The 12,319-nt window shown below is 35.7% G+C and overlaps 3 protein-coding genes across 5 annotated transcripts in view; 2 read left to right on the plus strand and 1 right to left on the minus strand.

The window, feature by feature from the left end:
• Nucleotides 1-774: 774 nt before the first annotated feature.
• On the minus strand, nucleotides 775-2,517 carry LOC107707158 (uncharacterized). Its single transcript, XM_016511075.1, has 3 exons — nucleotides 2,498-2,517; nucleotides 1,518-2,002; nucleotides 775-1,416 (listed from the first exon to the last, which is right to left on the minus strand). Exons 1-3 carry the CDS (start codon nucleotides 2,515-2,517, stop codon nucleotides 905-907), a joined length of 1,017 nt encoding a protein of 338 aa, XP_016366561.1. The 3' UTR covers nucleotides 775-904.
• Nucleotides 2,518-3,751: 1,234 nt separating this feature from the next.
• On the plus strand, nucleotides 3,752-7,141 carry LOC107707161 (uncharacterized). Its single transcript, XM_016511078.1, has 2 exons — nucleotides 3,752-3,827; nucleotides 4,972-7,141. Exon 2 carries the CDS (start codon nucleotides 4,985-4,987, stop codon nucleotides 7,064-7,066), a length of 2,082 nt encoding a protein of 693 aa, XP_016366564.1. The 5' UTR covers nucleotides 3,752-3,827; nucleotides 4,972-4,984; the 3' UTR covers nucleotides 7,067-7,141.
• A 1,918-nt stretch (nucleotides 7,142-9,059) lies between these two features.
• The window catches only part of fdps (farnesyl diphosphate synthase (farnesyl pyrophosphate synthetase, dimethylallyltranstransferase, geranyltranstransferase)), a 5,488-nt gene continuing 2,228 nt past the window's right edge, over nucleotides 9,060-12,319 (plus strand). The window contains exons 1-5 of one of the 3 annotated variants that reach the window (XM_016511079.1): nucleotides 9,060-9,162; nucleotides 9,581-9,739; nucleotides 9,935-10,075; nucleotides 10,364-10,444; nucleotides 11,066-11,188. In XM_016511079.1, coding sequence (XP_016366565.1) covers nucleotides 9,139-9,162; nucleotides 9,581-9,739; nucleotides 9,935-10,075; nucleotides 10,364-10,444; nucleotides 11,066-11,188 — 528 coding nt within the window. In that variant the 5' untranslated portion in view covers nucleotides 9,060-9,138. The remainder of the gene's footprint in view (nucleotides 9,163-9,580; nucleotides 9,740-9,934; nucleotides 10,076-10,363; nucleotides 10,445-11,065; nucleotides 11,189-12,319) is intronic. The other 2 variants (XM_016511081.1, XM_016511082.1) reach the window with 2 other exon arrangements.

The raw sequence follows: 12,319 nt of genomic DNA on the forward strand, positions 1-12,319 counted from the left end.
GAAAATGAATATTTACTTAGATAATCATCAAGTTATTCAATCATTATTTCTCTTTTATCATGGTGGTGACGTTATTTATTACTAGTGGTAGTGGTATAAGCTGTTGTGTATTATATAATAATAATAATGGTATTTAAATACATTTAATAGCATTAATATTTCTGTGAATATGAACACAGAAACACATGGTATACAGTGTGGAAAAACCGCATGAAAGAACATTAAAGAAAACTAATATGTTAAAACTGTATTTTTTTTTTTAAATCATGCATAATCTTGCACAGCTTTGCTCTGATTTGGTCGAGCCCTTACTGTCCTCATATTCATATTCAGATGAGCCACCTGTGTGCTGTCGATTGAAGACAAAAATGAGTAGTTGTGAAAAACATAAATACTTGGTATATACTGCAGACAAAGATCAACTTGCAGTTAAAGCAACTTTACAACAATTTTGTCATCTACTTGGGTTTTGTGCGTCCACTAGTGGACACTTATCAAACTACAAACGCATTACCAAACATTACATTTTAAAACCTTCTATATCCATAACAATATCATGCAGTACATTTCTAGCTCATAAAGAGACATGCTTGTTGTAAAATTGCACACTAAACTTGTTAATAACTAAACATTTATTTTTTTAACAAAATCAAATAGCATAAAATAAATGAAAATGTTTACCATAATACACAAACAATAAATTATTATTAAAAGCTCTGATCACTCATTACATTTCAATATGAAAAAGACAGTTGATTCACTATAATACTTTTGAGGTTGGCCATTGTTATGTCATGCTTTTATATGAAACACCTCTTGTTTTTTAGTGTCTTGTTGTCATTTGTTTCTTGCCCCCTTACATATGTACAGCGTTTTCTGTATACATTGTACAATTAGATGATGATCAGTAATAGCTGTCTTGTTCAGAATTATTGGGTGAGTTGCATAAAGCCTCTAGTTCTCCAGTTTTCTCCCTCAATGTATTTATGAGGCCAGACACACCCTGACTGTAGAGGAGCCGATCCTCTGCAACATTTTCAGCTGCCTTCATCACATCCTCAATGGCCTTTATCACAGGCTGCCAGAGGATGAATCGTTGTGTTTGTCTCTCCAGTACAGTGACTCTACCCCTAAGAACACTCACAGCGTTCACAGCCTTCCTGACCATTTCTTGAAATTCAGCTGTGAGCTCTAGATGCTGGTTCACCTCTTCAGTCTCCCTCTGAATTTTATTCAGCACCTTATCAGTCTCTTCAATCTCATTCTGTATGCTAGAGATCCTGGATTGATAATTAGACACTTTCTTGCTGTTCTCATTCACCTGAGACTCATTTTCTTTAAGCTCATCTTCAGCATCCCTGATAGCCCTTGAAGCCTCATTAATTAAACGTTCTCCCTCGCAGATCATGATTGAACCTGGAGGAAAAACAAGAAATCACATGAGCCACAAATGATGTTTAGTTGTACTCTTTAGGATGATGATAAAAGGTAGTAGTGGATCAAAGAGAATTTCTCACCAGAAATCCATCCAATAAATGGTAATGCAAGCAGTGCTGCCCCTGCAATCACTAGCCCATCACCTGTGCTCTTCCTGTCTTGATGTACTCTTACGGCATATTTTGCTGATTCTACACTTTTTTCTGCCTGCTCCAAAGCTGCTTTGGCATTCTTTAACAATTCTTCAGCAGAGTTCTTCTCAGTATTTAATTTATCATTGGCCATACATTTTTCCTTCTTCTGCTGCTCATAATTTCCTTTTTCTTTAGTAAATCGCTCTATGCATTCATCCAAAGATCCCAGTTTTTCTTTACTTATCGTCTCAGATTTTTCCAGGCACCGATCAGTGTTCTCAATATGTCCCCTGGTTTGTTTGTAATTGGAGCACATGTCAGTGGTTTGATCAACTTGAGCATCAAAGAGAGACTTGCAAATGTTACAGATAGAGAAAATTCCCTCATTAAGAGGCTCAACAGCTGCCTCCATAGACTGCAAATCCTTAACACTGTGTGAAGATGAGAAAAATTATTTTTAAAAAAATTTTCAAAAATATTAACAACAATATTTTGAGAACAGGGACTAGATTAAAGAAAAACGTAGATATTTGAAACAGTCTCGTTTCGGCTGTCATACTGAAACACAAAAAGAAAGAAAATGAATGATGTTGTGTGTCATTAAACCGTGCTGTTGACTTATTTAGCAAAACATTTTGGAGTAATTTTAAGTACTGTTTTATTTTAAATTCACAACTTAAAAACAAATTCAAGGAAACAAAATATTGAATCTTAACAAAGAAAAATGTTGTAAGGTAATGAGTTGATTGGTGAAGGATTAATTAGCAATATCACACTAAAATGATATTGTTCTCAATATCAGCACATAATGGTAATATTCTGTCATAAATTTTGAGTTCTTTGTTCTTTTGTTTTGTAATTATTCATTAGTCCTATCTTGTGCTTTGTGTTTCTGTTTCCTTTTTCCCCTGCCTGATTGTTCTCACCTGTTCCTTATAAGCCACATTTTTCTTTGTGCATTTAATGCTCTGTGTTTCTTTTGTTCCCGGAAAGGTCCTTCATTTGGTAGCCTATATGTGCTTGGTTCTGGTTTCCAACTGGATGTTATCTAGTGTCTTGTCCTGTTTCTATACTTGCTGTTAATAAACTGCATTTGGATGTACCCTCTCAAATTCTGAGACTCTCAGCCTTGCATATTCAGTAGGCTACAGCATGAGAGTGAGTCAGATGTTGCTTTGATAAAGCATATTCTCAATTTGTATAATTTCTTATCCTACAAGGAAAATAGTTCCAAAGGAAGCCAAAACGTCAAGTTTTACATGTCACCAACCAACACAGACTGAAAGTCAGTCTCGAATAGCTTCAACTATTGGAGTGAAAAGACAGACACCTTCCCCTCTAAACTGATCTCCTTTTGATGTAGTAGGTCTATATTTAATGTGCAGAGAAATCTTCAAGTTATAACCTTTCATTTTTGATGTCGAGGAATTTATAATGTTAACTCGTCCTTTAACTAAAATGCATGTTTTTGCATTCCAGATTTCTGAGAGCTAATGATGCAGGGTCTAGGCATGCTGCCCACCCCTATATCAAAACATATATATTGCACACCCAAATATTCCTTCTGACTTTCAATTACACTCTTTTTAAAACCTAAACATCCAGTACCTGAGTAAGACATGACCTAAAATGCAAATCCTCCTCTTTCTAAAAGTTTGTCAGGTTTATAACAACAGCTCTTTAGTACTTTAAACAAATCATTCCTTTGTCTACATTGTAAAAACAAAAACAAAAAAAACAAATCAAATTATAATGGTGCGAGTTAACGCAAAACATAACAAACATATAAGATGTGATATGAAATGACATGACAGTTGGATTAGAACATTTCTAGAGTAAGATACATTTTCATAATTGCAAACGTACCTGAAAGAGATACACATGCTTTATCTCTCTGTTTCTTTCTTGTCCAACGTAGACTATGCTTCGTCATTCATGAGGATGGGGTATTTGTGCGATGGAGTAGGCTATTAGATGCCTTTATAGTTTACCACCATAGAAATCCCCTATAGTTTTAATGGGACCAACTACTTTTGCGGCTTACTGTAAACCACGTGTTTTGCTATTATTTGGATATTCGCCAGCGGAGCACTTTAATACATTTTATGCTTTGTAATGCAACAACCGCACTGGTGCAAAGGATTTAGGGAAAACTAGGGGGTTTCTCCTTATACGGCTATAAAAGCATCTGCAGCTTCATCCATTCCATCAGACCGTTAACGGACCTGAACTTAAAGCATCTGAGATTTCGACAGGGTAAGGCAACTACTTTGGTTATTTTGCCGTTTTATAATGGATTATAATGAATATACATTTTATAATGAAAGCAGTTAAGTTGAAGTGTAGCTAGCTTGTTATAATTAAATTCAAATGATTATAACCTTATAGTTTTTAGAGTTTAAATATTTAGCAGAAAAGCGAAGAATTAGACCCACAACTAATTTGGAAATGCACATTTGCACTTTTGAAAGGAAAGGTAGGGATCTTTATGTTTATTTCTATTTTTCCTGCCTGAGCTAATAATCAGATGCTGCAGATTTAAAGTATTTACTGTAATTTGTTTTTTGAATGAGTGTTTCTGCCCTAGTGTTATTCTAAAGTTAACTGATTTATTGTTAATTAATAAATAAATGAATAAATTCATGCCAAATTATCTATACAGTTAGTTTTCAACCTGTTATTGTTCTGCTGGCAAAAGTTGACACCATTTCCGGACAACATTTTTCATTGCTCATATTAATTGCATATTCTGATCGCAAAGATATGTGAACTAATCTAATGTGATTATGTGATCTCTCTAGGATTACTGAGAACAGTATACTGCAGTAATTGTCTGGTTATTTCACTCTTATAATTTCCCCCTTACCATTCCTTAAAATGTATTGTCAAATAAATAAATATATGGAGACCTATCTAAAATAAAGGAGATAAAAGCCTATTAAATCTATGCACACTTCTTTAAATTTGTATTACTTTTTTTTATATATATAAAGTAGGACCTCTCCATAGAGCACATTGAATTGTATCCACCATTATAACATTATCTACTCATTGATGTTTTTTAATCATAAACGATCTTTTTCTCTAGCCAAGAGCAGTCATTGAAAAATGTGCTGTTGTTTTCAGATCTAGATGACCGAAAATCACAAAAAAAGCTAAATATTTTATGTTTTCTCAAGCAAAGCAAGTTTTGAAAGACCACTGAAAACACATATTCTTATATTTTTGGCGTAGACAAAGTAGGCCTATTTTGAAAGTGCACATTATTTGGCAAAATGCTTGAGCAGACTGATAAAAGTGAACATTTCTGAAGATTTTATTTCTCAGGTTTTATAGAAATAGAAAAAAATTGAGATTTGTATAATTCTTTTCTAATTTTGTCTTGGCTTTGAGCACGCAGGAACAGGAAAATCATGGATTCTGCAATTTCAAAATCTACTCAAAGCCTTACCACTGCTGAGGACATGAGGAATGAAACCAAACTTATGATGCAGCCTTATGCCAACTGGGAAGAGTATCTGACTCCAGCACCTCTATCCATAGCCATCCTGGGAGAGCTGGTCTTCATCTCTTCCTCAACAGATTTCTCCATCAATAAAAATTCCCCTAAAGATGGTTATAAATTCATCAGATACCCTGATTCCTTTCGCGCTTGCCTCATGCAAGTGTGTAACTCGGGTTGGTGGGCATTTAATGAGGCCCATACAAGCATGGATCAGATTCGCCTCCATACTGGCCAAGTTCCAAATTACATGAAGACAGCTGTGAAGATTCTGTTCCAAGGCGATGATGAAGTTGTCAAAGCACATCTTCCAGATCAGCTAGACAATATCAGAGTCATTGCAGATGAATGTCTGAAGTTGTCTGATGCAACTGAAAAGCGTTTCACTGATGTCATCAAAATCATCCAAGAGCTGCTGGAAGCGTGTGTGAATGCAGAGCACTTTTATGGGGAAGAGTTGGAAGCAGTCAAGAAGAAGCTGGAAGAGAGTAAACTGAGGGAGAAGACCGCTCTAGAGATCAATAAAAGGACTGAGAAGGCAATGAGTGCCATGGAGAAGGAACTGGATCAGGCTCATGAGAGCTACAAGAAAGCTCTGAATTCTCTCCCTAGTGGATGGGAAATGATTGGCATGGATTTTGTGAGTGGAATAACACAGACTGTCACAGGCCTGATTAATGGAGTGGCATCTGTTATTACTCACCCAGTGAGAAACATGTGTTCTGCAACAACAAAGATGGCTGATACTTTGAACTACATTAGAGATCAGGAAAGCACAAGAGATGTGATTGCTGAAATAAATGCATATAGTAAGTCTGCTGAAATTTTAACATGTGTCCAGAATATCCAGCAGCTGATGAATGTGGATAGTGAGGATGATGACATTGACTGGACAAATCTGTATGATCAGAAGAACAAATGTACAAAAAGTGATTGCATAAAAGGATATTTCAAAAGAATCACTGATAATTTAAAGGAAATCCCTAGCTGCCCCGCAAAGAAGCAAGCTAAGACGTTATGCAAAGATGGCATGGAAATATGCAGCCAGCTGGCAAAATATGCACCAGATGGCAAATGTGACAAAGACAAAAGTACTAAAATAATACAAGAGGTCTTGGATCTGATCAAGTCAGCTCATATTTTTGATTGCAAAAGCAAAGATATCACTAATTCTCCAGCCATTTCTCCAACACCACCAATGATGTTTAAAGAACAAAACAAGTTAGAGAACATGAGTGCTTCTCAGAAGGCCACGGAGAATGCACGATACAAGATAGAGCAGAGCCGAGCTCAGCTGAACAAGTCAAGAGAGACCTATGAGAAGTGTGTGGAGAACCTAGAGAAGAACCAGAAGGAACTAACTGAAATCCTGGTCTCTATGAGAAATTGTGATCTGAAAAAGATCGACTTCAATACTACCATAGAGATGCTGGTTAAAGGAATGGATGTCATGGGAAGAGTGAAGGAGCAGTGGGAGAAGATGGTTCACTTCTTTCAGATGGTTTCCAACATTGTGAAAACCAGTCTGAGCAAAACTCTCAAAAACTTTGTCTCCACATCAGAGAAAACACAAGCCCTCTCCTACAACGCAAAACTCTTCTCAAAAGATCTGCTCTACACTCAAGCCTTCCAAGCCTGTAACATCGCTAGTCTGGTCCATATGATCTCTGGAACATACACAGATGTTTCCAGCAAGTACCTGATGGACCGTGTCAGTTCACTGGGCAAACTGATGGCCATGGATAAAAGTAAACCAGAATTTGAGCATGAGCGAAAACTGCTCCAGAACGGCTGTGACGAGGCACAGAAAGGCATTTTAATGCTTGTCCTGCAGAATAAAGAGGAGTATGACCGGAAGAGCACTGCAAGACTAGAAAGGATTGATCGAGAATTGCTTGCCATTCTACCTGCTGCTCCTCCAGAACAAATCAAGAGAATTCAAGAGGTCGTTCAAACTGGATTCACTGAAGAAGAAGAAGCATCATACTTCTGAGAGATTTTACCAATATTTATTTTACAACCTTGCTACGTACAAAAATACTACCATAGTTAAGATTTAATCTTTGCTGTCCAGCATGTAATAGTCATGAGAGCTCAATTTAGATTATAATATTGCTAGAATCCAAAGCATAAAATGTATTATTGTTTTAATCAACAAACAAAGCAGATTCACTGAAACAAACATCAACTGAACAAGAAACATTATGGATAAAGGCAGTGTTTGCAGGAGTATCTGCATTAACAGAAGACAACTGATACTGAGATTTTGAAAAACCCTGTCAATCCAAATCAGACTAAGTGTATGATTTATGGGAGATTTTAAAAGCGGAGTTAGAAAAAGTGCTGACTTTGTTCCTGTATTTAAATTTTAATATCATGTTATAAGATCGTAATCATATTATATTTTCAGCTTGCAAATCATTCACAATTAAAAACACGCTCTGCATGATTATGCATGATCTTTATGTAAAGTGGAAGTGGCAGGAAATAAATGTTTTTTTTTATTTGCTTTTAAATTTAAGTATGTAGAATATATTTAGAAAGTTTTTGCTTTCTCTCTCCTTCCTTAATATTTAGTTAATAAAGCATTTCAGTTGGCTGTGCATGATCAATTTGTCCTTGAATGCAGATAAATAAATGTCCTTGAATGAAGTTAAATACATTTTTCCATGTACTGATGTTACAAAAAGCCTCCTTACTAAAAATAATAATAAATGCTATACTACTCTACTGTTTACTGTAGCTTTTTTTACCTACTACTACTCTACTGTTTACTGTTGTTTTGTTGTACCATACTGTATATCCTACTGCTTTTACTTTTCTAAGCCAACTTTTTGGACTTTACTGTATCTCACTAATGAATCACTTGTGTTCATTATATTGTATTCATCATTTGCAAGTCAAAATGAGTCTACTGAATGAAAAATACACATTATTCTAAAAGTCATCAAGTACTTAAGTACCCTTTGGAACAAATAAGATCACATTTACATTTAGACATTTAGCAGACGCTTTTATCCAAAGCGACTTACAAATGAGGACAATGGAAGCAATCAAAATCAAATAGAGAGAAATGATATACAAGTGCTATAACTAGTCTCAGTTAGCTTAACACAGTACACATAGCAAGTTTTTTTTAAAAAATCATATAATAAATAAAATTGCTTTTGTCGGAAGAAGTCAGAAGTCAGAAAGTCAGAATTATAATTGTATAATAAATAAAAAGAAAACAAATAGATAGAATGCAAACAAGATTAGAGAAGCAAGTGTTAGTTTTTTTTTGGAAAGAAAACAAGCAGTTAGTAAATAAATAGAGTGCAAGTCTGAAAGAGGCAAGTTTTTATTTTATTTTATAAAGAATAGAATTAGAATAGAGAGTGCTAGAGTTAGAGGGTCAAATAAAGATGGAAGAGATGTGTTTTTAGCCGATTCTTGAAGATGGCTAAGGACTCAGCTGCTCGGATTGAGTTGGGCGCCATTAAACATATTCCATAATATTTGGAATTGATAAATATTAAGATTAGGCTGTTTTTAAAGCTGGGGCTATATAGCAACAGTTTTATTATTATTATTATTATTATTATTATTATTATTATCTTGAGGTATATATATATATATATATATATATATACACACAGCTAACCATGCGAAGTAACTAACATTTGGGTCCAACAGTGAATAAATAAATATTTATTGTCAATCTATCGTAGGCTATATCATGCTACGAGAGTTTACCAAACGTGATAGGTTCCCTTGCATTCACTCCACCCTTTGCGTCGTGGATAGTCTCTTCTCATTGGCTGATTTCTCTGGAGCCCATCCTCGTTCGATTACTGGAACCAATGGACGTTCGTGATGTCATATGAGCTTTTGCGTACACGCCCCAACAGATCATGCGCAAAGCACTTCGGTACTTGACGTTTAAAATGAAGCCTTCAGACTGAAACAAATAAACGAAAAAACTACAATATGAGGTACGCCTTCACTCTTATGCGCCGTCTTGACTTTTCATACTGCAGGTGAAATAAAAGCACAGCACAGACAAATGTGTGTGATCAAGGTAGTATGAGCAAGGACAGATTCGTAATGGTAAGTTAAAGTAAACCTTACTTGATAAAAGTGTACCATGAATCGTTTAATCTCAAAAACTAATGTTAATGCTGCTTAGCTAAGCTTAAGCGATCATGTTTACATTGTTAATGTGTGATCGTGGTAAGTAATATTCCTCCTGTTATTTCCTAAATTTGGATATAATGAATTTAGCAGTGTTCCTTAAAAAGCTGTCACATACTGGAATAGCAGGCATGCTAAATCAGGCATTTACTACTGATTAAACCCAATGCATTAGCACTGTTACGTTAAGCGGTCTGCAGATTTTTATGCATGTACAGTATGTATTTTATTTCCATATTTTCCAAGTGATACACTAATCCCAATCAAAATATCAAATGTTTGCCTGTTTCTGATTTATGTCTCTGTCATCACACTATATTTGTGTGCTTCTTAGCTTAAGGGCGACAGCAGTAGTAACGGTGTCCAGCAGAAAGGCAAGATGTTGTCAGATGCTCAGCTCTTTGATTTGGAGTTTGAAAAGCTGGTGTCTGAACTTACAGAGCAGGACTTCACTGATCCATTTCTCACTGATGCGCTCAACAGACTCCGAGAGGTAGAGCAAACCTCTCACAGCCTGTTTGGGGTGATGAAATCCACATTAAGACAAATAGTGAAGATGGCACACAAATCATTTGCAGTTTAAAACTCTAGAACCGATCTGAAACCATTCTGAAACAACGCTCTGTTGAATTAATTTTATTATTTGTCAGTTTGGCTTTTCTTTTGTATTTAAGTATAATTTTTTTAGGTGCTTCGGTACAATGCTCCTGGAGGCAAGAGAAACCGAGGCTTGTCTGTGATTGGTTCGCTACGGGAGCTGGTCTCTCCTTCTGAACTGCCACCTGATGAAGTTCACAGAGCCCTTTTGGTTGGATGGTGCATTGAACTGGTGTGTGAAATTAATACTTTTAATTGACCTTCAGCGGTTACTGACAATGCAAGTCGGCTCGCTCACTGGTGTACAAGATGATTTTTGAATAAATTACTTCAAATGCAGTTTGTCATAGTTTATCATCGCACAAAAATCAGAAATAAATATGAAATAATCCACACATAAGATGAAGTCAACATATTATCTTGGATGAAGCCCATTTGCTTTTAGTAGCCTATACATTTACTCTAACTTTACATAGAGATTGACAGAGGAAATAAACCAAACGTTTTGTTTTCTCCCCAGCTTCAGGCATTTTTCTTGGTGGCTGATGACATTATGGATGCATCCCAGACAAGGAGGGGTCAACCCTGTTGGTATAAGAAGGTAATTGATTGATTAATTTATGCTTGTTTTGAGATATGTGCTGATGATGCATGATGATGAGTGTGTATTGGTAAACAAATGTGTATATTGACTGGATATGTTAGAATTATAGTAGTCAATTTAGTTCCATCCATTGAAGAGGAACCTTTTTTAAAACCAGTTATCTAGTCATCCTATTACACATTATGAAAATATTGTGATTTTATAGCAATGTAACATTTTGTTCTCTTGATATTAAGCTTGGGTATGTCTACTAATAAAAAAAAAATTATAATAATAGTTGTTGTTGTTTATTATTATATTTTTACTGTTAATATTTAAGTTTGTAGACGATTTTATAGCAATGTAACATTTTGTTCTCTTGATATTAAGCTTGGGTATGTCTACTAATAAAAAAAAAAATTATAATAATAGTTGTTGTTGTTTATTATTATATTTTTACTGTTAATATTTAAGTTTGTAGAGATTCAGGGATGGACAATTATTTTAATTTACAATAGTTGTATATGAGGAATAAGTATTATATCATTAAGTTTATCTTTATTATATTATATTAGTTTATATCAGTTGTGTGGAATATTTAATATCTGCCTGAATCTATGTTCTTTTTCTATTTGTCAGGAAGGCATTGGTCTGGATGCCATTAATGATGCTTTTCTCCTGGAGGGGGCGATCTACCGCCTTCTTCGCAGAAATTGCAGAGGACAGCGCTACTATGTCCATCTGCTCGAGCTTTTTACTGAGGTAACACACCCAAAAGCTTCATTACACAGTACAGCACAGTACCACATGTGGGCACATTTTGACTTATTATTGCTCACTGGCAGCTTGTTCATAAAAATGTACAGACTGTTAGGCAGTTTCTATTGTTTAATAGCAGTGTTTCCCCTGCCATTATATTAGGGGGCGGCCCGCCCCTTGAAGGTCAAGTTAATTTTATTTAATTATATTTTCTCTATAGCGCTAGATCACAACAGAAGTCATTTAAAGTAACCTTTACGATAGAACATGTCTATACCTTGTTTTTTTTTTATTCAACAAACTAAATAGCCTTATGTTTTTTTTATCTTATTTACACGACGGCATGTCATTTCGGTCTCTACGTTATGGTCGCGCTTTCTGTATCACGCACAGCGGAGTTCCGCCTCGATGCGCACACACACACGTTTCCCCTGCCATTATATTAGGGGGGCGCGGCCCGCCACTTGAAGGTCAAGTTAATTTTATTTAATTATATTTTCTCTATAGCGCCAGATCACAACAGAAGTCATTTAAAGTAACCTTTACGATAGAACATGTCTATACCTTGTTTTTTTTTTTATTCAACAAACTAAATAGCCTTATGTTTTTTTTATCTTATTTACACGACGGCATGTCATTTCGGTCTCTACGTTATGGTCGCGCTTTCTGTATCACGCACAGCGGAGTTCCGCCTCGATGCGCACACACACACACGTGCGTGCACACACAAGTGAGCACACTCCCACTCCCACTAGTATTTGTAAATATTAAGCTGCAAAACGACTATTTAAATATGAATTCTGCGTGTCTCTGTGTTAATGAATGGCGCAGACGTGCGGTTTTGTTTACCACTCGTACTGAAGCGCGCGTGACGCTTGCAGTGATTTTAAATTCTGCCGTCTCACTAACGAGGACATAAATACATGAACAACTTCTCCAGAACTGCTCTGAGAGTCACTTCATGAGCATTTGACCGTTTCATTTGAGTAAAACTATCCTCATATCATATACACACAGAAATGTAAAGGTATTCACGGCAACCCGTCAAAATAAAAGTTCGGTTTAACTTGAAGGCATTGGCAGAAATATATTACTATTGTTGAGTAGAATGTACGTAACAGGCTGCTACTACTA

This window comes from Sinocyclocheilus rhinocerous, unplaced genomic scaffold, assembly GCF_001515625.1.
Source record: "Sinocyclocheilus rhinocerous isolate Xijiao unplaced genomic scaffold, SAMN03320098_v1.1 scaffold1046, whole genome shotgun sequence".
NCBI lineage: Eukaryota > Metazoa > Chordata > Actinopteri > Cypriniformes > Cyprinidae > Sinocyclocheilus > Sinocyclocheilus rhinocerous.

Bases quoted from the DNA above. Each gene is read 5' to 3' on its own strand.
- LOC107707158 (XM_016511075.1), bottom strand. From the start codon at position 2,517: ATGTGGCTTATAAGGAACAG. The intron at 2,003-2,497 runs GTGAGAACAATC...ATCTTCACACAG, and splicing joins ATGTGGCTTATAAGGAACAG to TGTTAAGGATTTGCAGTCTA. The intron at 1,417-1,517 runs GTGAGAAATTCT...TTTTTCCTCCAG, and splicing joins ATTTATTGGATGGATTTCTG to GTTCAATCATGATCTGCGAG.
- LOC107707161 (XM_016511078.1), top strand. From the start codon at position 4,985: ATGGATTCTGCAATTTCAAAATCTACTCAAAGCCTTACCACTGCTGAG.